This window comes from Homalodisca vitripennis, chromosome 8 (assembly GCF_021130785.1).
Source record: "Homalodisca vitripennis isolate AUS2020 chromosome 8, UT_GWSS_2.1, whole genome shotgun sequence".
In the NCBI taxonomy this organism is placed as follows: domain Eukaryota; kingdom Metazoa; phylum Arthropoda; class Insecta; order Hemiptera; family Cicadellidae; genus Homalodisca; species Homalodisca vitripennis.
The window spans coordinates 40,127,613-40,152,983 of record NC_060214.1 but is presented as its reverse complement, the minus strand read 5'-3'; the positions used below and the strand labels follow the sequence as shown (position 1 = coordinate 40,152,983).

The 25,371-nt window shown below is 33.3% G+C and overlaps 2 protein-coding genes across 5 annotated transcripts in view; one reads left to right on the top strand and one right to left on the bottom strand.

The window, feature by feature from the left end:
- LOC124367589 (scoloptoxin SSD14-like) overlaps window positions 1–25,371 on the bottom strand; it is a 142,156-nt gene that overhangs the window by 33,782 nt on the left and 83,003 nt on the right. The gene's annotated exons all lie outside the window — the stretch shown is intronic.
- Window positions 21,728–25,371, top strand: part of LOC124367591 (glutathione hydrolase 1 proenzyme-like) — a 44,904-nt gene continuing 41,260 nt past the window's right edge. The window contains exon 1 of one of the 2 annotated variants that reach the window (XM_046824548.1): window positions 21,728–21,960. In XM_046824548.1, the coding sequence (XP_046680504.1) occupies window positions 21,842–21,960 (119 nt within the window). In that variant the 5' untranslated portion in view covers window positions 21,728–21,841. Of the gene's footprint in view, window positions 22,058–25,371 lie in introns of both variants that reach the window. The other variant, XM_046824549.1, reaches the window with a different exon arrangement.

Below are 25,371 nucleotides of genomic sequence, written 5' to 3'. Positions count from 1 at the left end.
AATCGAAACCTTGATATTCATGATCTAAAACTACTGAAAGCCAAATCCCGCAGCAAGTTACGTTATAGATATTTGAAATCACATTATAGGTCGGCTTTTTGTAAGTAATAATTTAATGATAAATAAAAATTGGTTACTTTGGGATTATTACCGACCACACCCAGACATGAATCGTTATTTGACATTTTGCTTCTACTGATTACTAGATGAAGCGTATAGTTTAGGGCTAGCAACAATAATTTCGTCAATATCTAAAAACAGGCATTTGTACTTATCGCAATACCCCTCCCCAATCCTCAGACAGAGGTTTCAAAGTCGATAGCGGGGTCTAGTAGATTAAAACGTTGATTGCAGAGTTCTTTACACCCGTGGCGCCGCGCCGTTCTGCTGGCATGGGTCAGCTTTGTTGTACTTTCCGTGTTTTAGCTCTACATTTCCTCCAACACACAAAACTTCAATAAAAACCCAAACATTTACCAAAACTAAAACTAAAACTCTTTATTGAAAAAACACTCAAAAATTGTTTTTATTCTTGATTTCACACTCCGCCACCCCAAAATGCTGAGTGCCTCCGGCCATGATCAGCGTTGGGGTCAACGAAAGAAAAACAATCCATACGAGATAGAAAAAAATGAAGATGAGAAAAAGTGCTTTATTTTCCTTTTAGTTGTGTATACACATTTAGGTCCCCACAGGTGAACCCAACTTCAAACCACTTGGACAGCATTGGTCAAAATGACCGTCAGCTGGCTGGCTTTAAACTATAGGAGTAGTTAAATACAGTACTAAAATAAACTGCCTAAACTACCAAAATTTTCACAAAACAAATTTGGTACAGTAAAAGAGAAAAAGTAAAAACAATTATACATCCTAATGGGCGGTTAATTAACAAGCCCAAAGGTGCTGCCGGAAGCCGGCCGACGCTCGATGTCGACGAAAGAAACAACATCCCTCGAGATCGTACCTATCAGTAAAATATCAAATTTTTAGAGGGCTGATCAGGAAATATAAATTTGAATTGTAATGGAAAGGGCAATTATGTACCGTGTAAAACATGTGGGTTGCCGCCGGCCCTGCCGTAATCGGGATTCTCGAGGAAAAAATAAGATAACAGCGACAACAAATACCGATCACAAAAAAAACCCGGAAATGTGGGGGGGGGGGGTGGGGGGGGGGGGGGGTGGGGGGGGGGGGGGGTGGGGGGGGGGGGGGGTGGGGGGGGGGGGGGGTGGGGGGGGGGGGGGGTGGGGGGGAATTTGACCTAACAAAACAACAAGGCGACAATACAACAATAAAATTATTACAAAGCCGAAAAAGTAAACCCACTTTTAATGTTCTAAAACTTTTTATTTGTCTTTTTTCACCCAGTGAAACCTCAATTTTTTTTTTTTCAGGAAATTTAGCAATAGTTAAAGTGCGAAAACTCAAATTTTGCTGTGTTGGCCGTTATCTTTACAATTTCCCCACGGCACTGAAACGTTAAATAAGTTAAAAACGAATTGGGGGCTTTAGATTTTTAGTGCGTGGATAGTAATGACCCCATGGTTTCTCACAAGGCAATAAAGCATTCAGGGGACGGTTGATGATGCTGCATGAAGCTTTTGATCACAGAACAGTCAGAAAGCTATCAGGTGCAGCATCATGGAAAATATAGAAAAAATTTGAAGCACAGTAACAATTTTAAAACCACAATAGAAATTTCCATTTCAATTATTAAAATAAACAATTTTATTTGGATTTACACCTTCAAAAAACCATATATGTTTAATTAGGGGGTCAAGCAAAAATACTTTAAAAATTTTTTAATAGCAACTCACAGTTTAATTTCCGATACCGGCCTATACCCTAATGAAGTTACATTTTCAAAATAAGATCACTACAGTTAGCCTATGCTGTAAACAAAAAAAAAAAAGCAAATAATCTAATAATCAAATAAAACATGCCCAAATCAGTTTTGAATAAATTAATGTACACCAATAATTATTTTCTCTCTACTGTTCCTAAAATGTTTTTAAAAGCTTCTTTAGTTTTCCAATTTATTATTACACAAAACACACAAATGGCTTTCCTTTTTACTATCGACATTGCTAAGTTATACAAATTACTAAATTTAGTGACATAAACAAATTTTCACTCAAAACATATCAATTTTGACACTTTCCCACTTTTACTTCATTATGATTTATTTTCCTCACGATAGCCTCAAATCATCACAAACCCCTGCCCCTCGGCCTGAAATATAGAAGAAAATTTTCTAAACAGGCAGCAAACTGGACATTTTGCAGATTGAGCACCTCACAGTATTTAACCAACAACCACAAATCAGGGCCATAATCGCTGCTACACCTTACAAACTCCATTACCATAATTAATTAAATCAGAAATCAATTATTATTTGTTACTCAAACTCCTATAAATCATATACAACATTGAATGTAATAATTACATAACAATATTTATATTGGCCAAATATCCGAAATCCTGTTATTTTGTTAATAAACGAATAGTATGTAGGTGCTTATGTTGCTGGAGAGGAGATTGGGTTATATACTTTTCAAACCACTGGTATTTTTAAAATTACACCATATTCTTTTCAGTTGTTTGAACTTGCCTGTTGAAGTATGCCTTATCATTTGGATTTTTCTACTGTTTTGCCATATTTCCTATTATTCTTCTTTTCTTTTAATAGGCTCGATTTTTTTTCTTTATGTAGGTAGGTTAGGTTTAATATTAACCCTATCATTGTTTATCTTTTGAAGTACGATGTTATGGGTGCAGCCTCTTTGGGCAGCATGTTTGCAAACATAATCAATAATGTAGTAGGTTGCATTTGTTAAATTCTTACATTACACCTTTAATACCTATATATTCAACTTCAAATTTTTATTGAATGAATCACGGTAATCGATCCCAGCTAGTAAATTTGTTTATGGCACACAGTTTCCACTTTTAATTTTTTTTTAATAATGCTGTGCTTAAATTGAGTATAATCGGCGAATGTTCAGAAGACAGATCAAGGGAGGTTAAGTTGTCTATTAGTGGCCAATCGAGAACCCCATTCTTGGTGTTTCGCGTTGTAATCACCTCCTGCCTAAAATGTAATCCCCAATGTATTGAATAAAACTTGTGATGAATAAAACTGCTCAGGTTGTTGTTTGGTTAATTACATGTCTGGGTGGGGGGGCAATTAAATTGCTGAAAATTTTAATAGGGACCTCTAACCAATCTTCAAGGAAACAATACTGGAAGCTTGATGGTGGTTCTCTCATAAACCTGGGTATTTCATAATGTTTGTGGGACTTACTTACTATTGTGAGTAAACCGCGTTTGCATTTCCATAAAGCGATTTTGTATGAATAATATTGATTTTAGACGAGAAACAATAGTAGTCAGCAGATTTTGTATCCTATTGATCTGTTCTGCATGTATTATATAAAAAATATTTCAAATAGTTCAAAAATTATTTTTTGCATTATCTATGGCCTCAAAACTTTCTGATTCTTCTATGTATCCATTTTTGTAGTTTCTTATTTCCTTGAATGGAAAAACTGTCATTTCTGTTATTATTGTCTACAACTTGAGCGAGGTTACCTCCTTCAGTAACTAAATTGTTTTGCTCAACATTGTTTTGGGTTGTTTCCATCTAGAAGGATCCTGGTATTGGGTTTTAAAAAGTCTTTTTTCTAAGCTGAAAGTGAGGAATTGTTTTATTTTGTATTTGTCTATACAACGGGACAATCTTTGTAGTTAGCCTGGATGCTCACCAGAGCACGAATGGCACAAGAAAGGGGTTACTGTTGAAAGGTTTTATTGCAAACCTTTGCATCGTTAATCCTTGAGAACATTTTAACAAAACGAAATGCATTTTGACAATATGATTTTGTATGTCCATAACGTTGCCAACGTTTACATTTGACTGACCAACTTCCTTTATTTTTTTAAGGTAGTTAAAAGAATTAAATTTAGCGCTGAGTTAAATATTTATTTATTACGATCGCAAAGGTTTCAAATCAATATAGAATAGAGGACATTGGTTTTTATGGTGACTCAATTTCTTTCATTTATCTGTTTTCTTACTGTGGTGGCCGTTTTCTTTAATCGCTATTTTTATGGTTTTCAATGTATGTTCTTCTGCACAAACCCTATTTGCTCATTATTGCTTCAACTGGTAAGTTTTGAAAAACTTATCGTTTAAGTCTGTTAGACACATATTTTCCGGTAAGAGTCAGAAGACGTAAAGATGGTAATTCTTTCTAGATTACGGGGACACTTTTATGAGTATTCAGTTGTACTTTCCATAAAATTTGATTCTTAGTGCTTTGATCATATGTGAAAACATTGTTCACCTCTTTGGGGAGAATAAGAATATGGGGGAGTGGCTTTTGAATTCATTTTATTAGGTTGTTAGTGACGATCTGTTCATCCATAGAATTTTCTTTACTAGAAGGATTGTAATTATAACTATTAGTGAGTTGAATAGGGTCTTCATTTTTTCCGGTTGAAAGAATAGCGCCTGAAGTCCATCATCTGGCGGAAGTTAGTAATGTTTCTTTAAGTGTTTCTTGACTTAACTGTTTGCCAATTATCTAATTCGTTATCACAACGTAACCATCCGATGAGGTGTGCTGATATTTTAATTCCCAATACGTCTTGGTTCTTCCTAAATGAGGAAATGATGATCATAATATACAAGTACTTAACGAGATTAAAAAACATTAATAAACGGAATATATTCAAAAACAAGAAATGTTCAACAATTGAAACTAATACTAACTCACTGATTTTATCCATTGTGATTTATTGATAGCGCTTTAACAAATCAAAACCACAAATATATTACATCATACATAAAAATCATATAAGTAATTAATTAAAGTTCCACACAGAAACATGAAACGTGTAATGCGTGTAACTATCGCAATATATGATGATGTGAACAATAACGGAGTCTTCATCTTTAGTCGACAGACTAGATTGGTCGTCTTATCTTAGTAACAGGGTGATAAAACAATTCACTTTCAACTCTCATCGTCTTATTCAGTTGTGATTATGCAACAGCAGTCAGTTAACATACAACAAGACGCGCGCGTGGAGCGTTCTTAATTAACTTTGACTGATAAATGATCAGCAGTCACGGTAGAGTAAAAGTTATAATTACTAAGTTTCCTATTGTTTACCAGCCCTTTTATTACTAAATGCTTTCACGATTTAGTGGAGGAAACAGAAAAAACTTATATTTTAGGACTCTACACTGAAAATTATTACTTTATACCATTTATTATTATCTACTGAATCCAATTTTGCCTTTTGTTTATAGTACTTATTAATCATTCCGATTTGTCAATATTATAACAGTCTACGTACACTGCATTCAGCACATTTTACGTTGTTCGGAAAACCTTAAATTAAAGGTAATAGTATGAAATAATGATACGGTACGTTTAAATGACTGAATCACAAATATATTTTTAAAATTGAATAGTAACTACTGTGTCTAAATTAACGCCTGAATAGGCATTCATATTTATTACAGAATTACTATCAACATTCCTGTAGTCAGTTTGGCCCATTATAATGATTTTTAATCCATTACATTCATTATAATTCCCGTAAATTGACCAATAATATATAAACAAATTTACAAGCAAAACTTATAAAAAAATGGTAAAACAGCCCTTTTATAAACTACCGATACATAATTAATAAAGGAAGAAGTCGTAACTTTCTTTTGTTACGGGCCTGTGTTGAAGAAATTCTGTTCGTAAATTCTAGTTCTGAGCGGTTGACGGGTAGGTAGTGCCATCAATAATTTTACAATTAAATCTTATGATTTAATTTTTAGGGAAGTTTATATTCATTTTAGTTATCGGAAATGGCCCTCGTTTTAAGTATTAAATTAAGTCATTTTAATGTTTGGGCTAAACTTCTTTATTAATTTAACAAATATGTAGATCTATTTGTAACTTATAGATACATATATATATATGGCAATTAATCTATTATTCCTGTGTCACACCATTATCAAAAGCTAAAGCAATAAACTATTACAAGTAACATTTATAGTTTTTTAAACCAATAATTAGTAATTGCCATATAAGATCTATCTAACGGTAATGCAGATGCTCGAACATGTTCTTTAATAGGACTGACAAAACTGCAATATCACCATGTTTCATTTTCTTAAGAGGTCAGCGGTATAATAGCAAGTATAAAAATGGACAAAGTACAACTTCCTCGTCAGAAATTCTGGGAGTATATTTAATGATACCTGATAGCTGAGTAGGACATTCTTTGTATTTTATTTGAAAAGATTTGGTTTGAAAGATATGATGTTAATATTGAACAAATGAACAAGGACATCAATTTTTCTTAGTTTTGTAATAATAGCATCCAGGTTATGCCATACATTATTCAAACTCTTGATTGACATCTAAAAATGTAACCAAACAATAACTATTTATTTTGTAAGCACTTATCCCATCTCTTTTTTTATTCGTATGGTCTTGTTCTTATTGTGCGCACTTTTTCGCATATAAACCAAACTTATGAGCAGGCACTACAGAAACTACTTCATGGATTAAATGTTGGTAGTCTTCCTAGAATGAAGCTTTTCCACCAGTTTTTGAAATAAATAGGCTTATTGGTCCTACCAAAAAATAAAAATTGATGTTCAGCTGGGGTAGGGAGGCTTCCTACGTTTTTGGGATGACAATCAGCTGGGCTCTTTTAAATTGAGGTAAGTGAGGAATGTGTTGTAAAAGGGTACTGTGTTTCATTACTCAGTAAGGCGTTAAATATACGATATGTGAAGGAATATAATCTCCTTTCATGAAAGTTCTTTCAGTATTTTTTCCGGTAATAGAGTCATAACCCGGGAGACTCTGGTGGATTGAGGGTTGTTGAGTAATAACTCAGTCCGAACTTCAAATAATTTGAAATTTTCGTAAAGGGAAATCGAGGTTGGAAGTGGAGAAATCTAAATACTTTGTGTATTTCCCCTTTCATTATTTAACATAGGCGTCATTTGGTTTGAAAAACATTGGTGGAAATATTCTGCAAATGCCTTCAAAAATTTTGTACAATGTTACTTTTCGCCCAGTTTACGTCAGTTAGGGGAAATTGGATATCTCTATGCTGCTTAAATTCATGTTAGGTACTTTCCATAAAGAAATTACTTCTTCTTTCTGTTCTTTATTTTGTATGCACTAATACGTTTCCCCCACCTGAGAAGAGGATAGATTCTAAATCCTCGAAAAACGTTGGGATATTACCTTTTGTAACCATAAAAACGTTGGCAAATATCCGAAATTCCTGTTATTTTGTTATAACGAATAGTATGTAGCTTATGTTTGCTGAGAGAGATTGACGGTTATACTTTTCAAACCACTGGTATTTTTACAATTACACCATAATCTTTTCAGATGTATTGAAACTGCCCTGTTGAAGTAATGCCTTATCATTTTGGATTTCTACTTTTTGTGCCTTATATTCCTCTTATTCTTCTTTTCTTAGCCGATTTTTTTTTGCTTTATGTAGGTAGTCTGGTTAAATATAACCCTATCTTGTTATCTTTTGAAGAACGATGTAAAGGGTTGCAGCCTCTTTGGCAGAAGTTTGCAAACTATCAATAATTGTAGTAGGTTGCCATTTCTTAAATCTTCAACAACTTTCAAACCAAATATTCATAACTTCAAAATTTTTAATTGAAATGAAATCACGAAATCGAAACCCAGCTGTAGTAAATTTGTTATTGCAACATTTCACTTAACTTTTTTAATACTAATAAAACTTACTTAATATTTTTATACCTTACATAACGTTGTTATGTTTCCATAAAACTGATTATTATCTATATTTTAATTATTATTCTTTATTCAAAAGGTAATAAAATCTAATTTAAGTTGTCTATGCTTCATAATACAGACCTTTAAATGAAATCAACAGTTTTTTTTTCATAGTATCTTTCAAAATTATTGGCCGGAGTTTACCTAATTCATAATTTTAAAGTTATAAAACATTACTTTAACTCGTCCTCTAGAACAAACATGTATCTGGTTTTAAAAGGGCGATAATCACATGATATGACGCTTTTAGTATTAAAAACGGAAAAGGTCATTATTTGTAAAATTATCCTTTATTGTTTATTTTTGGAGGAATTTTCATAAATTATACAGAGATAGCATGGTTTCCTCTGGATGACCACTAACCAAGAAGCAGTTTTTCTTGAGTGTGATCTAGAAAAGTGTTTCTAAGTGTAGATCAAATCAACATAACCATATGAAAAATACAAGTTTAACTTGGCGTTACAATATATTCATTCTTATTAAATCCTAAGTGTTGGTGATATGCTCACATGCCGTACGGTAAATTGGGAATGATGAACGTGTTTGCTCTTCAAGGATTTATCCTTATCTTTGGCAACATTGCTCTGTAATATTCCCATCTTTAGGACACAATGCGTTGTAGTATTCCTTAGTCCTTTTGGACCACATGCTCTGTTACATCTCCATCTTTAGACATTCTTGAATGTTTTTACTGTTATCTCACAGAGATTTGAAATAAATATTTATATATAAAAGATTGATTTATTTGTTTTTATCCTTAAAGGATTGTAAGTATAATAATTACAGAACACTTAAGTTAATAAAAAAACAATCTAACACGGACAATTGAACAAAAACAGACCAATATAACCGGTAGAATTATACTGCACGGCAGCTGTTGGGGTACGTTGTCCAAACGATTAAAATCAAGATCAAAGACAGCGATCCAGATGACTGGAGTTTTTGTGTTCAATGTTATGTTTGTGTTCTTTTGTGTCCTTGTTCATTAAATTGTTATAAAAAATCATTACATGGTGACGGATTTAAAGGCGACACGTTTATTTTAATAAAATCTTCTTGTTTTCGATCTTAAAATTACTCAGTGAATTTAAACAATTTTATTTTTCTTACATAATATTTTTTAATAAATTACAAACCAGTTACCCTGCATGATCTGATATGTAGGATAGACTCCAGGAAAGGCGGTTATGCTACAATCTGTCAATAAATATGGAGATTAACATACTTTTAAGTTATTTCTAAATATGCAATAATAGAGGCTATAGTAAAACAGTAGGCCTAAGACAATATTTCATTGCATGTTTAGTGATGAGTTAACAAGTCCTGGAAGTATCAATGGTTTATTTTTAGGGGATACCTGTCAATGATGGGAATATAGTCCCAAGCAAAGTTGGTGAGTATGTATTATCTTATAAATTAATAATAATGAATCGCTAAATGTTTATGCTAAAACTCTGATCTCTAGAAAACGGTTGGTGTCGTTTTGGGTTAATGTTTTTTTAAAGTCCGATGTAAGCGTTTATGTGAAGAAACATCCAAAAACGTTTCCCGTAATAATTTGTAAATTCGGAAGAAAAGTAATAGAGAATTTTTATTTTATGTTTCTCTATCTTAATTTAACCGTCCACTAAATAGTTATTAATCACTTTTCATCTGAAGTTTCTCAAAGAGGGTAAGAACATTTTTGTTTACGTCATAAATATTAGAAAAATTGAAAAGTATTACAGAGTTTGGAACATTAGTTGTAGAAGCTAAATATATCAAAGGACATAATGAGTATCAACATAACAGCTTTACTCCAGATTGGCGTCCAGTAGCGAATTTAATACATTCCCAAAATCATTGGTAAATACTGTTATATAAACCCGGCTTTCAAAGAAAAAAAGCTGTAAATTTTGAACAAATAAGGTAACTCAGAAAACTGGGTTAGCCACCCATGGGAATTTGTTAATATGCAGTTTTTTAACATGGTGGCCTACAGTTATAACCAAGGACGGCCATTATGTTTCATAGGACCACCAGTTCCAAAATAAAAAACAAGAGATTTTTTTTATATAAGCAAAATCTCTCTTACAGCTGGATTATTCTTGACAAATGTAACAGGATTTTACCCCCCTTAACACCCGTAAGTATGATGCTTTATTGGGCCAATGGCACATATTTGCATTTACCCATCCCTTACGTGTGTAAATTGTGCTATTTTATTTTCTTCGGTCTCGAAATAACAAGGAAAATTAAATACGGCACTAGACAATTTTTATTTTTACCCCCCATCGGTATTGCACCTCAATTGTCGTAACACCTGATGAGATAATGAAGAAGTCACCACTTTATTTTGCATTGACTACATTATGTTTTGTAGTCCAGGTGTCTCTGATTGTCGAAACGATGTAAATGTAAAAGAGTTCGTTTTAAGATTCTTCGGTCGCTCCGAACTGTTTTGGATCTCATTAGATGGATTTTGATTCCATATGGTCAAATCTGTCACAGCGTTAGAACTTCAGAACGTTTTGCCACCTAAGTGAAAAGGTGAAACTGGAGCTGAACTTAACATTCTTATCTTAAATCGACACCTTCCCAACCATTGCCTCTACGTTATGTGTAGGAAATTATTTTTTTTTTTAGGTTATCCATAATTATTTTTCGGAAGGGTGTTCTTGCCATGGTTTCGGGATTATTATGTGTTTTACGGAATAAAAGCTCTTTAAAGACACTATTAGCCTTTTCAATCGGCGCAGCGCAATGAGAAAATTGTGGTGCGATGTATGGTATCTTGGGCCTGCTCTAAGCCACCGGCAGATAGTTCATGACATTGTTCTGTCCTAGGTTGCGCCACTGCCTCAATCTGTTGCATTTGATGCGCGCGGCGAGCCTCGGCACAGTATATGACCAGGAGAGATCGGATTCGGCCACAAACCCTGTCACACTAAAACCGTGGTGTTCAGTTCTAGAATGATACCTTCCCCCGGGGATCGCCGCGAAACTTTACTCTTACACTTTGTTAAACAGCAGAACGAATAGTGGGGGCCGCCTTTTGGAATATCAGCCCTCCGGAAGACGGTAAAAATATATTTGTGATAAAAAGCGAACCATTTTATTATTTCATTCATATCTATATTTCCTCTGACGTGGACAACCCCAACATCTTGGTTGCTTGATAAGATATTTCTTTCCCAAATTCTCCACGTCAGACTACTTTTTTAATAGAAGATTTATAAATATTTTTAACAAATTTTGAAAATCCAGATAGAACAATAAGTCACGATATCCTAGTTGTTTTTCAAATGTATTGTTATCATTTTGTTAAACATTGATAAGAAAAGACAAGGTCAATTGAATGGATATACAGTATGTTCTTCAAATTTCCTTTCTCACTCAACGTGCAAGGGCAAATATAAACGTGTTTCTGTTGCAATAGTTATCATTATCAGAATACACTATTACTATACAGAGTATACCTCTCACAAAGATGTCATGTTGCGGGACTCTATGTAACAGGAAACTACTCAAATTTTATTACATATTTTTTGAAAAGGTGGATCCTGTCATTTATGAAAAATTAGCCTAAAAAGGCACGCCATATATTTCCCATCGGTGCTATTCATTTAGTTCGGCACACCGTGAGTTTTGTGTATTCGGTTTTAAAAGATCCATAAAATAAGAAATAGGACTAAGTTATGCAAATTTTGGCACTTTTTAAATTGTTTTATTTTTAATACTAGGATTTTAAAAAGTTCACGTTTTTGAAAAATCCAATTTAAAAACACATTTACTTCTTAAAAGTTTCAAAAAAAACTAATTTCGTTTTTGTTTTAGGGCTTCCCTGTTAATTTTTTAAAACTTTCTTTCTTACAAAACATTTATCGTACATTGTTATGAAATTGATATAAAGTAGAGAAGCTAAATACCAACATGCCTTGTGTTTTACATTAATATATTTGCTAAAAAAAGTAAAGAAGGTTGAGTGTAGTGGCATTTGTTTACATTTACAACTAACGCTCGAAGTGCATTGCTATTATTTTCGAGTACCATAAGCTGATCCTCGTTGTCCGTACGAACAGGCCGTTAATATTAGCCTACTTGTGTCCTGATAAGAAATATAGCTAGGTTAAGCAAGCGTCATTGTTTGAAGTTTTACTTATTAATCGTAGCCGAATACAGCGTTCTTCAAATATTTTATTGTTATATTTTGGCCCTTTAATTGCATATCTACTACGTTTATTTACCGCAGTCTTTCAATAGTTAAGGAGATATAAAAGAAGTTTAAATGTGGACATTATTAAGTTTTGTACGGACTTTAATTTTAATGTGGCAGAAACCTCCCATTACGATTTAAAGGTTTTGAGATTCAAATATGGAACACACAGAGAAAGAATCACACGTATAGACATATACTTACTTTAATCTGTGATGGGACACCTCTGTTTTAGGGACACCTGTAATTTTTTTATAGATTTGAATTTATTTTTTAAACAATTTTTTGGCGTTTGATTTAGTAGGGGGAATCCGTTCAAACTAGATCTTTTTCAGTGGGTCTTTTGACCATTTGACATTTGAAGAGGGGGGTGGTCTGAAACGCCTGTATAGCTAAAACGTTAATTACATTTATTCGTAAATTGAATAATCTATTAAAGTTATTGTTGAGGAAGAATATTATTCAAACACATATATATACAGACATACTAATCCAATCTAAAATAACAGATTTTAGAAAGTTCTATAGAATTATGTGGGTAATTCAGTGGATCTAAATCCGATATTGAAATTAATTTGCAAACTGTCATGAAAAACTCCTCTTTATACTTTACTTCAATATTAATTAAATTTAGTATTCACTAAACATGCGTTCATTTGCGGGTATTTTTTGACCTTGTATTATTTTAATAAAGATCAGTGAGTGTCAAATTAGATGATTTTGAATCGACCGTGGCATAAGCTTTTACCGTATATAGTTTGACATTTATTTTAGGATATTCATGCAAAAAGTAAGTATTTTAATCAAAATTGTCTTCAATAAAAATAATTTAAAAAATATAAAATATTGCATTGAAATCTTTCAATCATTTCGATGCAGTAACTTGTTTAATCAAAATGGGTTATATTGGGGAAATTGCTATATCATTCAAAATGAGTTGAAAATTGTTCGTGAGACAAAATTATGGTGACTGTACGTAGTGCCTGCATAAAAGAATGCTGCAAGAATACACATAGTATCGTTCTCCTTGCTGCATTCAATTTGAAGGCGCTTTACAAAAGAGTTTGTTACATAATGTTTGTAGCTTCTGAAAGGTAACCGTAAAATGTAAGTCTACGTTGCAGAAAAAAGATAGGAACTAAATATTTAAACTTACTGAAAATGTACAAATTCGTTGGTGTATATCACAAAGATTAAATTTTTACAATCTATTAGAGTTTCCAATAGCGATATTAAATTAATATTTTTTCGCGAAGCTTAAAGGTCGCAATGGCTTATTAGTATCTGTACCAGTTTGGTACTGTATTTGCTATAAACTGCTAAATAAAAATTTGTGGAGTTCAGTTTTATTAATTACCACGTAATTAATCCTCTTACTCGAAATTCCAATTTCAAGGATCCGCATGTGGATGATTTGAAAGTACACAATCTCACCGAGGATAGGAATCAGGCTGTTTCCGTCAAGACTCACCCCTCTCCCCCCTCTCACTGTAAATAAATCAAACTGTCGAGGACTCATCATGAATATTTGGCGCTACGGTTTATATATTTATTTTTCATATAAACAAAAAGTGTTAAGAACACTGCTCATATGTGTAGGTTTGTACATAATGGTGTTACATACTGTTGGGCTTTCAGAGATAAGGCCTTTGGGACTTTTTGCATGGTTAGCAAGAAATCTAATTGTCATTGTTAATATCCTGATGTACTGGTGATCATCTTGATTGAATCCCCATAAGAACAATGCTAAATCTCATGTACTTTTACGAAGCCATTTTTTAGTCGTGGACTTCCCATGAGAAGATGTCTCATGTTAAAGATGTAATTAATACGCTGTCTAAGGTTCTTTAACTTTTACAATTCTTTTTTATAATTATTCAGAAAATAATCTGCAACTAATTTGTTTGAATATTAAAAATATAATACCTTAAAAAAGGGTTTGGATGCGTGTTAATTAAACATTTAAAATGAGATATCTCACATCACGCTTCGGATCACAAATAAAGGCCATTAAAGTACACGAGGTTTAACATCGTACTTATGTACAAAAACTACAGCAGGCCCTTAAAAGCATTTTGTAGAGTACCATCACTTTACAAATCAATAAGGGGATCTTGCATTTGCTTCCGTTAAATGTAGGTTTTACTTACAAGACTTCTTCTATACATTTGTCTTGAACTTCTGAGGCAAGAAATGTAACACTAATATTTTCATTATTTATAACCTATCTCAGGCAAACTGTTTTCTCTACCAGACTCTAAACACTTTTTATAAAGTAAAAAAAATCAAAGTTAAATTTAAGCTATTTTTCAACTCTTTTGGTCCACAATTTAAACGTCGTAACTGTTGCTTCAATCTTGTCTTTTATTCTGAAGACATAAAAATGCTCAAACATATCCATTAAGAGAAACACTCAAGGTCCTCTGATATGAAAACAAAAACATCTAAAGTAACAGTACGCGACTAAAACTGAATATATGGCCCATTCTCAGCATAATCATTGCATAAGGCTTGAAATAGCCAAAATTGGAGGATTCGGGATTTTTTATGGAATTTATTATTTTTACAAACTTTATCAAGTTGCAGGAATTTTCTTGACTTCTACAGTTTTTCCTATTGGATACAATAACGAATCAGTTTTAATGTTTAATACAATAGCCTGTAATAGTAGGCTACTAATAAATTCTGTTTTATAGCCTGGCACTGCCAAGTCTACATTTTTAGAGACAATATTATTTGTGTTTGTTTTAAAAATTTGCTATGACTTTACGTGGAGGCAGGGGTTCGCTTGTAATCAACCAAATGGCCTGATTCATTAAAAAAATACCACAACGCCCAAGGCGTTAAAATCTCGTTGAGGACGCTTTCTAGTGTCCTCGAGCATTTTGCAGTGCTAAGGAGTTTTTAGTACGAATGGGTGACCGCACAGTTATCAGACTGACCAGAGTTGGATGTGGGAACAATTGGCAATGAATGAAATAAGTCGTGATAGATGAAATTGTAAGTTTGACTGTGGTTTAAATATATAAGAAAGGAAACTTATTATTTCTCACATATAAAATGACAGATCCGAATTTATAAAATTGTACAAGACTAACCAAAAAACATAACAATTCTTTACCAACATAAACAATACATGCATATGCAAAAACAACTAAGCTTATTACACTATAACATCTCTCTGAGAAATAAAGAGAAAAAACTCCAAGAGCAAAGCCTGTTTGGAGTAATAATATAAAATTACAGAAAACTAGCCTGCTTCCTGATATAGTGTGAATGTTTGAAATTTTAGGTTAACATTGACTATTGCTATACATTGTTTATATTTTGTGACAATGCAATATTTTATTGATTGATTGATTTGACAACATACCAGCATTGTAAGTTATAATTCCCAACGCATATCATCACAGCTTGTGCCTTGTTTGGAGAGAAAACGCTGGTTGAAAAGTCAACTATCACATAACTAGTGCAAGCGCCAGTGTTGCCAGCCTAACCTGTTGTAAATCACCAAAGTTACCTGAAAAATAAATAAATCTAACTAGTTGCCCCCATCCCCCTGGAAACAACCACTTTTTGAGAATCACTACCCACTCTATTTTCTGCCACTGCCTTCCCCCAAAAAAGGAATGGGCTCTATAATCCAGAATAGTACTTACTAATCGGAAACTCCCTTCAAAATGGAAATGTGTCTTTACATAAAAATTTCGTGTCAAGGTGGTCGTGTACGGCTGAACCGATTTCAACGACAATTTTGTAGATGTATATTGTTTGGTCCACCTTAAAAGATAGGCTAACTTTGATCTCGATTAATAAACGTCAATTTTTTATTGCGAATTAAGGATTGTTTTATAGATAAAAGGTTGAATTCACTTCTAGAGCCACAATAACATATACAATAACCAAGCCACAGCGAGTGTGGCCGGGATAGTTAGTTTCTTATAAAACGTCAATTGTTCAAATACCCATTGTATTGCCATTTATTATTTTCGTTATGTATTGTAACTTTGTAAAACAACAGTGGCTGTATAAATAAGTTATAATTTATTACGAGTGCGTGTATGGCGTGAATGTATTTAACATATCGGTGTTTTAGTTCTCAGGAAGCCAAATATATTTTTATAAAATTACATTATTTGTATTGTGTAATGAGATAGTTCTAAAATATATTTTATTAAAAAATATATAGCGTTTGGAATTACGGTCATATCTGTTTTTAAAAATGAGTGGCAAAAGGTGAACAAATTCCGCTCCTGAGGTGTAAGTTATATCATTATATCATAATCATTTTAATCATAATCATTTAATTAACAAACAATTTTTGGGGTGAGAATACAGTAATGTAATTCACAAGAGATGAGTCGCCTCGTTCGACACCTAGAAGCATCGGTCCACCCCGTTAGAAGCTCCTATCGCTAGTGTATATATGGTGCTGTAACAATACACCATCAGCGCGAGAACCTCAACTTTAACATATTTTTTTCTTTATGTTAACTGTTTAAAAACTTAAACTTAATAGAATATCTGTCTATTTTTAGAGTTTTTCTTTGCATTTAAATCGTTTATTTTATTATTTTCGACACGATTCAATAAATTTAGTCGTGAACGTCATTTATCGCAATCTTTTATACCGACGTTTTAGTTCCTGTTGAGACCTGCAGGTAGCAGCGCTTGTCTGCTCTGCGTTACCAACATGTGTTGGTACGACACCAACACACCTCTATGTACAAGATAACACTCGAGCGTCCTAGTAATCATTCCGATTCAAGATAAACTTCATTAGAATTTTATTTTTATCTTTTTATAAAACGTATATTAAGTATAAAACGAACCTAAGTATCTAGAAAGAACGAAATTATTTGCCCTTTAAAACTTCTTTTATGGTTTGATATTATTAACAGTAAAATACAATCTAGTAGCTATTTATAACAATAAATATCATAAAGAATTACTTAGCGTACAGAATCGTACACGTATTTTAATACTAGTTTTATTAGATCCATATGCATTAACAGTATTATTTTACTGTTTTCTAGTTTTACATTTGAGGATTTTACAACAAATGGAAAAACACTCATAGAAGAAACTGTGTCACGTAGAAGTAATCAAGAAAATCGTGGTAGTTTACGAATTAAATTTTTTACAATACAATGAACCCGTTCACCAATGGTCGTCTGCAGAATGTTCTGACTCAGGGTATAGGATACAGGTACTGCGTCATTTCGATTTAAAAACCATGACACATGTCTAGAAGGCTGTGACGTCACCAGTCTGATTCTCGCGTTTTCAGACACCGTTTAATGCCCTGCCCTCATTTAAATGATGTAAAAGATATGATTGAAATTGCACTTTCCTGACCAACAACAACTACTCATTTTGGCCCATTATCGTTCCTTCGGAGACTGAAGACCTACCTGAGATACACAATGAAAGGAGGGAGTTTTAATTACTCTTGCCGTTATGACAATCGAACAAAAGTAAGTTTATATGTAAATGGAGAGTGATAAAATGTTTTGTGCTTTGTATTCTTGATGGAAGTCACCAGGTTTTAATATAAAAGACATTTCAGACACAATCAGTTATTGTTTTTATGTAAACAATAACTGATGATGACTTAACCGTCGAAGGCGCTTTTAAAATAAATTAAAATTGTGGAAGAATAAAAATGTCTTTTGTATTAATGATAAAATGGACGAGTTAGCCAAAAGTTTTGCTAACAAAAAGCAAAAAAGTTAATGTTACCAGAGAAAATATAATTTTTTTTTTATTATTTACCCATTCAATAAAAGGCGTTCTTTTTATACGCAGTAAGGAAAAGGAGCAGATTCATAAATAAATACCCAATGCAAGAAGTTAATGAAGTATTTAAGTGACAGTCCATGTATAACTTGATTTACAACATGTTAATGAAAATACCGTAACCTGTTTACTTTCTAGTGCCTGTAAGTTGTATTGATGCAAATAAAACGTTTGCGTGTTGAAATTTGCAGCACTGTTTATGCAGGAGTTCGTTTTTTAAACGACAATTTGGTACCACGTAAACAGAAAGTACTGTTTTTTCATTACACTGTAATACAAACTGTATAATAATAACAACTGTAGGGTTTTCTTCATTGCAGGTACAGTTCTTCTAGGAGCTTCACTCAAACAGTTTATAATTATTCAATTTTTTAACTGCATACAGGAGCAACAACAATCGTTCCGCGACCAATGAGTAAATCGAAAGTTGTAAAAAGAAATACGCATAGAATGATTTATCTAGATTTTTTTTATTGCATAGAGTACACTGTAATTTTGGATTTAACCCAACAACTATACGTTTGTATGTTTTAGGCATATCGGACGTATCTATAGGTAAAACTTTCAATGTGGTTTTGAATATTTCCTTTGTTGCAGCAGAATAAGCTTTTTAACAATGTTGCTACGAATATTAAGGCTTTAACCTACGAGTTATGGAGGTCTTGGAACCTAATATTTTTCTTCTTGTGATGCTTGATATTTTTACCATGAATTTATTTTAAAAAAATTTAATAATTGATTCCATTTAGGCGCCACATTTTTTTACTTTAACTTTTATTCCACAAATAATTTGTTGAGAGACGTTTTATTTCAGTTGTTGTATATAGTAATTTCATATCTTTATTTTTGTGTCTCTTACAAATTTCAAGACCCATTAAAGAAGGGTTTAGCAAATATGGTAGAGTTGCAAAATTTTCTTTCCCCAAGTTATCAAAATTTTTTGACGTTCCTTAATTAATTTACGAGATAAGGAATCTCAATCTATAGTACAAAGCATACTACTAAATTTTAAATTTCATACGATCAAATAAACTAGTAAGTCGAGCAGTGTTGCCCAACTGACCGAGAACATGGTTTCAATTTATTTTTTTATTGACGCCCTTCTAACATATACCGTTTCAAGTAATATACAGCAGTGTTGTATAATAACTACACAACTATTTTATAATTGTCATCGTCGCTGAACGCTCTGAACATTGAACATGCACTGAACAGGATAATTAACTTATTACTGAGGCCACGAACTAATTTGCATGATCTATTGAGTGTAACGACAATCATTCAATTATAATTTCAACCTTCATCGTCGCTGTGGACAAGGTTTACTTGGATCTTCTACCTCCACAACTGCACCGAAGACTACGTATTTATGGAACTCTTGTGATTAAAATGTGCCCACGAAAATGTAACACCAACCAGTTGCATGTGATATGAATGACCAGATCGCTACGTTCGTGACACGGATGTTGCGCAACACTCGACTACCTTGAAGCAGTGTTGTGTTTTAGAAAGCGCTTCTGTCCCTTCACACAAAGTTTAGCTCGTAGTTGCATCGTAAATGTCACTTCATGCCGAAGCATATGTAGCAACCTAGAGTCCTTGTTTAAAGTCTGTTATTGACGATGGAAGGTTTGAAAGGATGACAGGAATTCGGGACATTTGCCATCGTTATAGGGGTATAAAAGGAATAACACAATGTTTTCGAGGATTGGAATCTATCCTCTTCGTGACTGACCTAGAAAAATAAATTCTTTCTCGTTATTTTTTCATCTCCATCCGGTCTGTGTACATTTGTAAAATCCCTAGTGAAACAGAAAGGAGTTATTTACCCATGTGTGGTGTAACAGGCTTCGCTAAGGTTCAATGCAAAATAAACAGGTTTATAGATAATTTAATTATTGACAGATAGTATTACAGTCAATCATACGGAAAGAAATTTTTACACCCCTCGGCAAACAAAAGAGAAATGTGTTACCTACTGAGTGATAGGCTTCAACGACGCTCAGCCAAACTCCATGGTTGAACATGCACCATCAGTTTATTCTCGAATATGTAGAATTAAAGTTTCATGCAAAATTTGAAGTCTCCAGATAAAGTCTGTCTCAAGCTGTCTTATCACACGATACATTTTCAGTTTTGTTCATTTAAACTGGTTTTAGTATTAGTGTTTAAATAGTAAAAGCCTACACCAAGTCACCGTAAAAATTGTGTTGTATGATTAGGCTACATGTGTTAATATTTCACACGTTTTAAAATCTCGAATGAATGTACTGAGTTTGTTTACAAATGTGTTTATTATGCTATTGTCTAGTTGCTGGCATGGTTACCCATAAGACTGATGTAAAAATTTTCCCTAACACTCAGCCAAATTCCATAAAGAGACACAATCGAACTCAGCGATATGAAAATGAAGCTTCACGCACAATTTTAAGCCTATATGTAAGTTTGTTTTTCGAGATATCATGAGGACGGACAGACAGACAAACTTTTCCACCCCCCTCCAGTGACATGCTTTACTAAATCTCAGCCAAAAAAATGTTCGATATTGTCTATTAAGACAATAATATACTCGTATATTTTAAAGTAAGCGTACCTCAAGATGTACATCGTTACGTACAAAGTGTAATGTAAGATGTAGGCTACATCAAGTAAAGTCCAAAGCCCAAGCTAAAAATAAGAACTATCAGTTATAATAACTGATAGCAGGATTTTTCCCTTTATCATTCATCTCTGCTAGACAACCCACTTATAACAATGTACACCATTATCTATGCTTACTTTAATGCATATACTTAAGTCCTTGTAGACCATTCTTCATTGTATGTGCGATCAAGTGCCTTAAAAAACTATTTCCTAAGTCCAGTATTCATTTACTAATTTTTAACTTTCACAACAATTTGAGCCAAGATAAAAATATTAAACCACCTAGAACAGGGCTTACATTGTACAGGTTTTAACATTCGAAATCAGGGTAACCTTTTTAAAAAGAGAGAAACTTTTGAGGTCGGATTTGCGGTAAATTTGTGTTCTACTAATAAAGAAAATTAATTAGACATACTACTTTACGTATGCTCTCATTTAAGATTTCATTCTGAGTCCTTGCAGGCCATCCAATTGGCATGACAAAAATTTGTCGTTTCTTCAAAAACTAGATTTATAGGTGCAGTAATGACGTACCAAGTTTTATTGCTTTACCTATAATCGTTCGGAAATTATAAAACCCGTACGGGTCTCTTTTTTAGATACTGTATAATTATGCCTCAGAAAAGAAAATATATAAATTTACATGAAAAGAAAACTATTTTTTAATTTAAACCCTCTACATTTTTCTTTCTTGCTTCTATATAACAACAATGACCTGGTAAGAAGGAACACACACACACACACACGCGCGCGCGCGTGAAGAAAACTTATAGCGAATATTTTTTTTATTTTGTTGATGTTAGTAACAAAATGATAAAACACAAAAAAGTGCGTTTCTGTGTTGATTGAATTCATAAAAAATTTGAATCCGTTTACTATTTAAAAACACCCTATCTTATGTTTTCTTGTCCTTTACTTAAATAATATATTAGCTTATTTTATACCGATAAAACGATATAGTTGAATGAATTTGATCAAAGTTCTTTGGATTGGGATTTTAAATTAACGAAAAATTATTAGTCACAATAACAGGGTATGTCGCTAAACATCGATAGGTTTGTGTGAATTTCCAAATCAATTCATTTTCATTCATCTAAATTGTTTAAGTTTGTAGCACTGTGAAGCGTGTATAGTAGAGTTTATGTTTAACACAATATTATAATTTGAATGATCGGCGGAGATTGATCACTCGTCGAATCGATGGTAGAGCGCCGTGGCTCGCGCCGGCGCGACACCCGAGGGGTGGGTATCGATCTACGCCCTCAGCGTAACACTCGAGAGTCAGTAAGGCACGGGAGGCGAACCGAGGGCGAGGAGCCGAAGTCCGCGGTCGAGGAAGTGATGGAGGTGGAGGGTGTGTATGGCTTTGCGGAGACTGACCAGCGGCCGTACCGGGGCAGTCGCTAGACTCCGGAGAAGGCGGTACAGGAGGGTCTCGCGGGAGGCGGAGGTCCAAACCATCCCGGAGGTCGAGAAGAGGTAAGCGACCTGAAGGTGACGGTTCAGGGTTGGAGGAAGTGAGAAAGGAGGGAAGCTGAGAAGACTAACTTTTTATGCCAGGGATTGCTTGGAAAAGGTGCGTTCAAAGTACGCCATAATTGGATTCTCCATAAAATACATAAATGAGGTAGTGCTGAATCCAAGGAGTGTGTGATATAATACTTAGGTACATCACGAAGTAAAAGTTTTTGGGATAATTTTGAGTAAACATTTAGATCAAACGCAGGATTATCATTGTACACACAAGATGGGTGACAGCCGGGAACACACGTGTACTTACTTATAGAGGGGTGGCATATGGTGGGTTTTAGCATAGAGTAACGTATTGTATCTGATTGGTTTGATATGTTACTCTATGGTGGTAGTGTGGATCATTTTCGCCAAACCTCCCATACATTTTGCATTATATCTCTCAACTATACAGCCTTTTATGAAACTAAAAGGCTGCATCACAAATATAAATTAAAACCGTATAGATACGTAAGATTGGACTTAACTAATGGGTTTATAGAACCTATATGTTTCAAATGTTTATTTGGTTTCGAGTACTGTAGTAGATAACAATAAACGAATTCTGAAAAAAGTTTAAAAATATAACTAGTGGAATAAGCAAACAGTAATGCAAATAAAATGTAAACCTGCTGAACAAATTTACGACGGTCTGGTTCGATTACTCCACCGATCGTTGGCCCCAACGACCCAAACATTAGTTTAGTTTTAAATAAGACGGTCGTTGGTTCAACGATCAGTGGTGTAATCGGACTGATTTGTTTCACAAAGTAAAACATAACCTAAACGGGTCGTTGGCTCAACGACCCAAACATTAATTTAGTTTTAAATAAGACGGTCGTTGGTTCAACGATCAGTGGTGTAATCGGGCTGATTTGTTTCACAAAGTAAAACATAACCTAAACGGGTCGTTGGCTCAACGACCCAAACATTAATTTAGTTTTAAATAAGACGGTAGTTGGTTCAACGATCAGTGGTGTAATCGGACCGATTTATTTGATAAAGTAAAACATAACCTAAACGGGTCGTTGGCCCAACAAAACTTTATTTACAACTTATACAGTGAATCTACAATTAAGGTTCGTTGATCCAACGATCCACAATTTACTTACAAATACTAATAGCTTGTATGGATGTGAAATTAATTTGAAAAATAAAATTTGTATGACCACTAAGATTACACATTGAAGATAAATAAGAACGAGGTTTTCGAATTAGATTAACAGGATAGGACCAGTAAAATAATACCATTTGCCTTACAGATAATTCAAACTGCTCAATGAAAACAGACTTAGTTGTGGGCAGCTATATTGTTATACCGCAATAATTATACCTTTATCGAGCGAAAACATTGTGATTGTTTGCTTTAATACGCTGAGTATGAAATTGCATACTCGGCAAAACTATGGCGTCAATCGTTAAACATCCGGTCTTTACCCTGTACTAATATTATGATTAGTCAAGCAGTCAGTACTACTATTGACTGACGTGTAGTATTACGGTTGAAACACGGATTGACAGTATCATGCTTGACAGTCTGATGACAGTCCGGTTGACAGTATTGTTATTGACAGTAATGTGATTTGCAGCTTTCCTTACAATAAAACATTGTGCCCCATTCATACTCATCAGTATTCTCTTTAGTCCTTTATGATAAATTTTAAACGTGGTAACATTTAATGGTCAGTATACAAAATTAGCTGTTTTCAATTTTGATTTGTTGATAAACGCAAAGTATGTTTGTATTATTCCTAATCATATTCGTAAAATATTTGCATGTTAAAATTAAGTATTAAGACAAGCGAAAGGCTGTAGTAAAAACAGAATTGAAACTAGATGATCAATCCCGCAATTCTTTCAGAATCTGATAGTGATGCCGTTTGAATTAAACTACCAATATTGATTTCACCATTTTTAAAAGATATCAATCAAAATAGTTCGTATAGAGCCCGGTTTGGAATAGCTAAATAAATCTTGGTCTTTTTGAAAATGGCCAAGCAATCGCCGATTGAAATGCACCCCATAAGAACAAACAATGGTGAACTTTTGTTTAATAGCTAATCATTGTTTAATAGGATGAAATTATTGTTCTTTTCATTTTTTGGTCACATGTTTTTACAAGATATAATAATAACATTAAAAGTATGATATATGGTGATTGGATTTTTGTAAATACCTAGTGGTTTTTTTGGGATTAAGATTAAGAAATAAAACATTTTTTTTATTTGGTCTTACCAGTATTATTAGAGGAATAATCTGAAAAATATTTAGATCTGAATACATTATATAACAAACATGACACATCTCAAACATTTCTACGGTTATAAAAACGGTGAATTGGTGTAAGGATCATTGTTCTTATGGGACAAGAACATTTATAGAAGAAGGATGTCAATCTGTATGTATAGACGGTTTTAACGTGATGTTCGTATAAGGTAAAGTTCCAAGTCGTCTCACTACAACTGGCTTGGCCAGTGTCACAATATTTTACATTATTTGCTATAGCAGTACTGTACTAACAAATTTGTTGCATTTTACGTAAATATGTTCGTAGTATAATTCCAAACCTTCAGAATTTTTCATTTTTAGAGATCCTTGTCACTTTTTGCTATGTTTTTTATTAAAATAAATACATCCATTTTGTTACATGTATCAGTTTTTTACTGCATATATCATATCTAAGGATAGTGAATAAACCTCGGATATACAACAATATCTGTTGTAACTCCCCTTACTTTAAAAGTTTTTAAATGTTTGTTCTCTTATTATTATACTTTAGGATTAGATTCTATTATCAAATTAACAGAAGAGTTCTTCTAACTGTGTAGACTCCCTAAATTCATTTGTATTTTATCTGTCTCTATTTTTACAAAAGAAATATATTCGTATACTGTTGGAAGTTGCAGGATTGTATTCTGCCTTTATCGTATTAAGCTAACTTAGAGTTGTTAATACAAAAAAGGTTCAATGGTTTTAAAATTGTTGCAAAAAATTAGCTACTTAATTTAACGAATATTGGCAAATTTAAATTTATATATTACATATAATATACGGTTTCAAACAGGAAAGTATTGGTACCTTACTTTTTCGAAACTGTTGGGAAGTAAATGAGAAAAAGATTTTTATACTGCTTTAATGTAACAAAATTTAATGAATGTTCATTGGACTTATGTTTGTTTAAATGTTAAAATTGTTCCCCTCATTATTAAAGACTCGACAGAGGTCCGTTTCAAGTTCGTGACGTAACCTGTACGTCTATCTGTCCGTCTGTGCGATGACTCGGTAGAAGCTTGGAAACTTGGTACGTAAGGTTTGTTGCTTCAAGGAGAACTCAATTTATTTTTGGATATACAAAGGTCAAAGTATTGCAAAGTTATGACT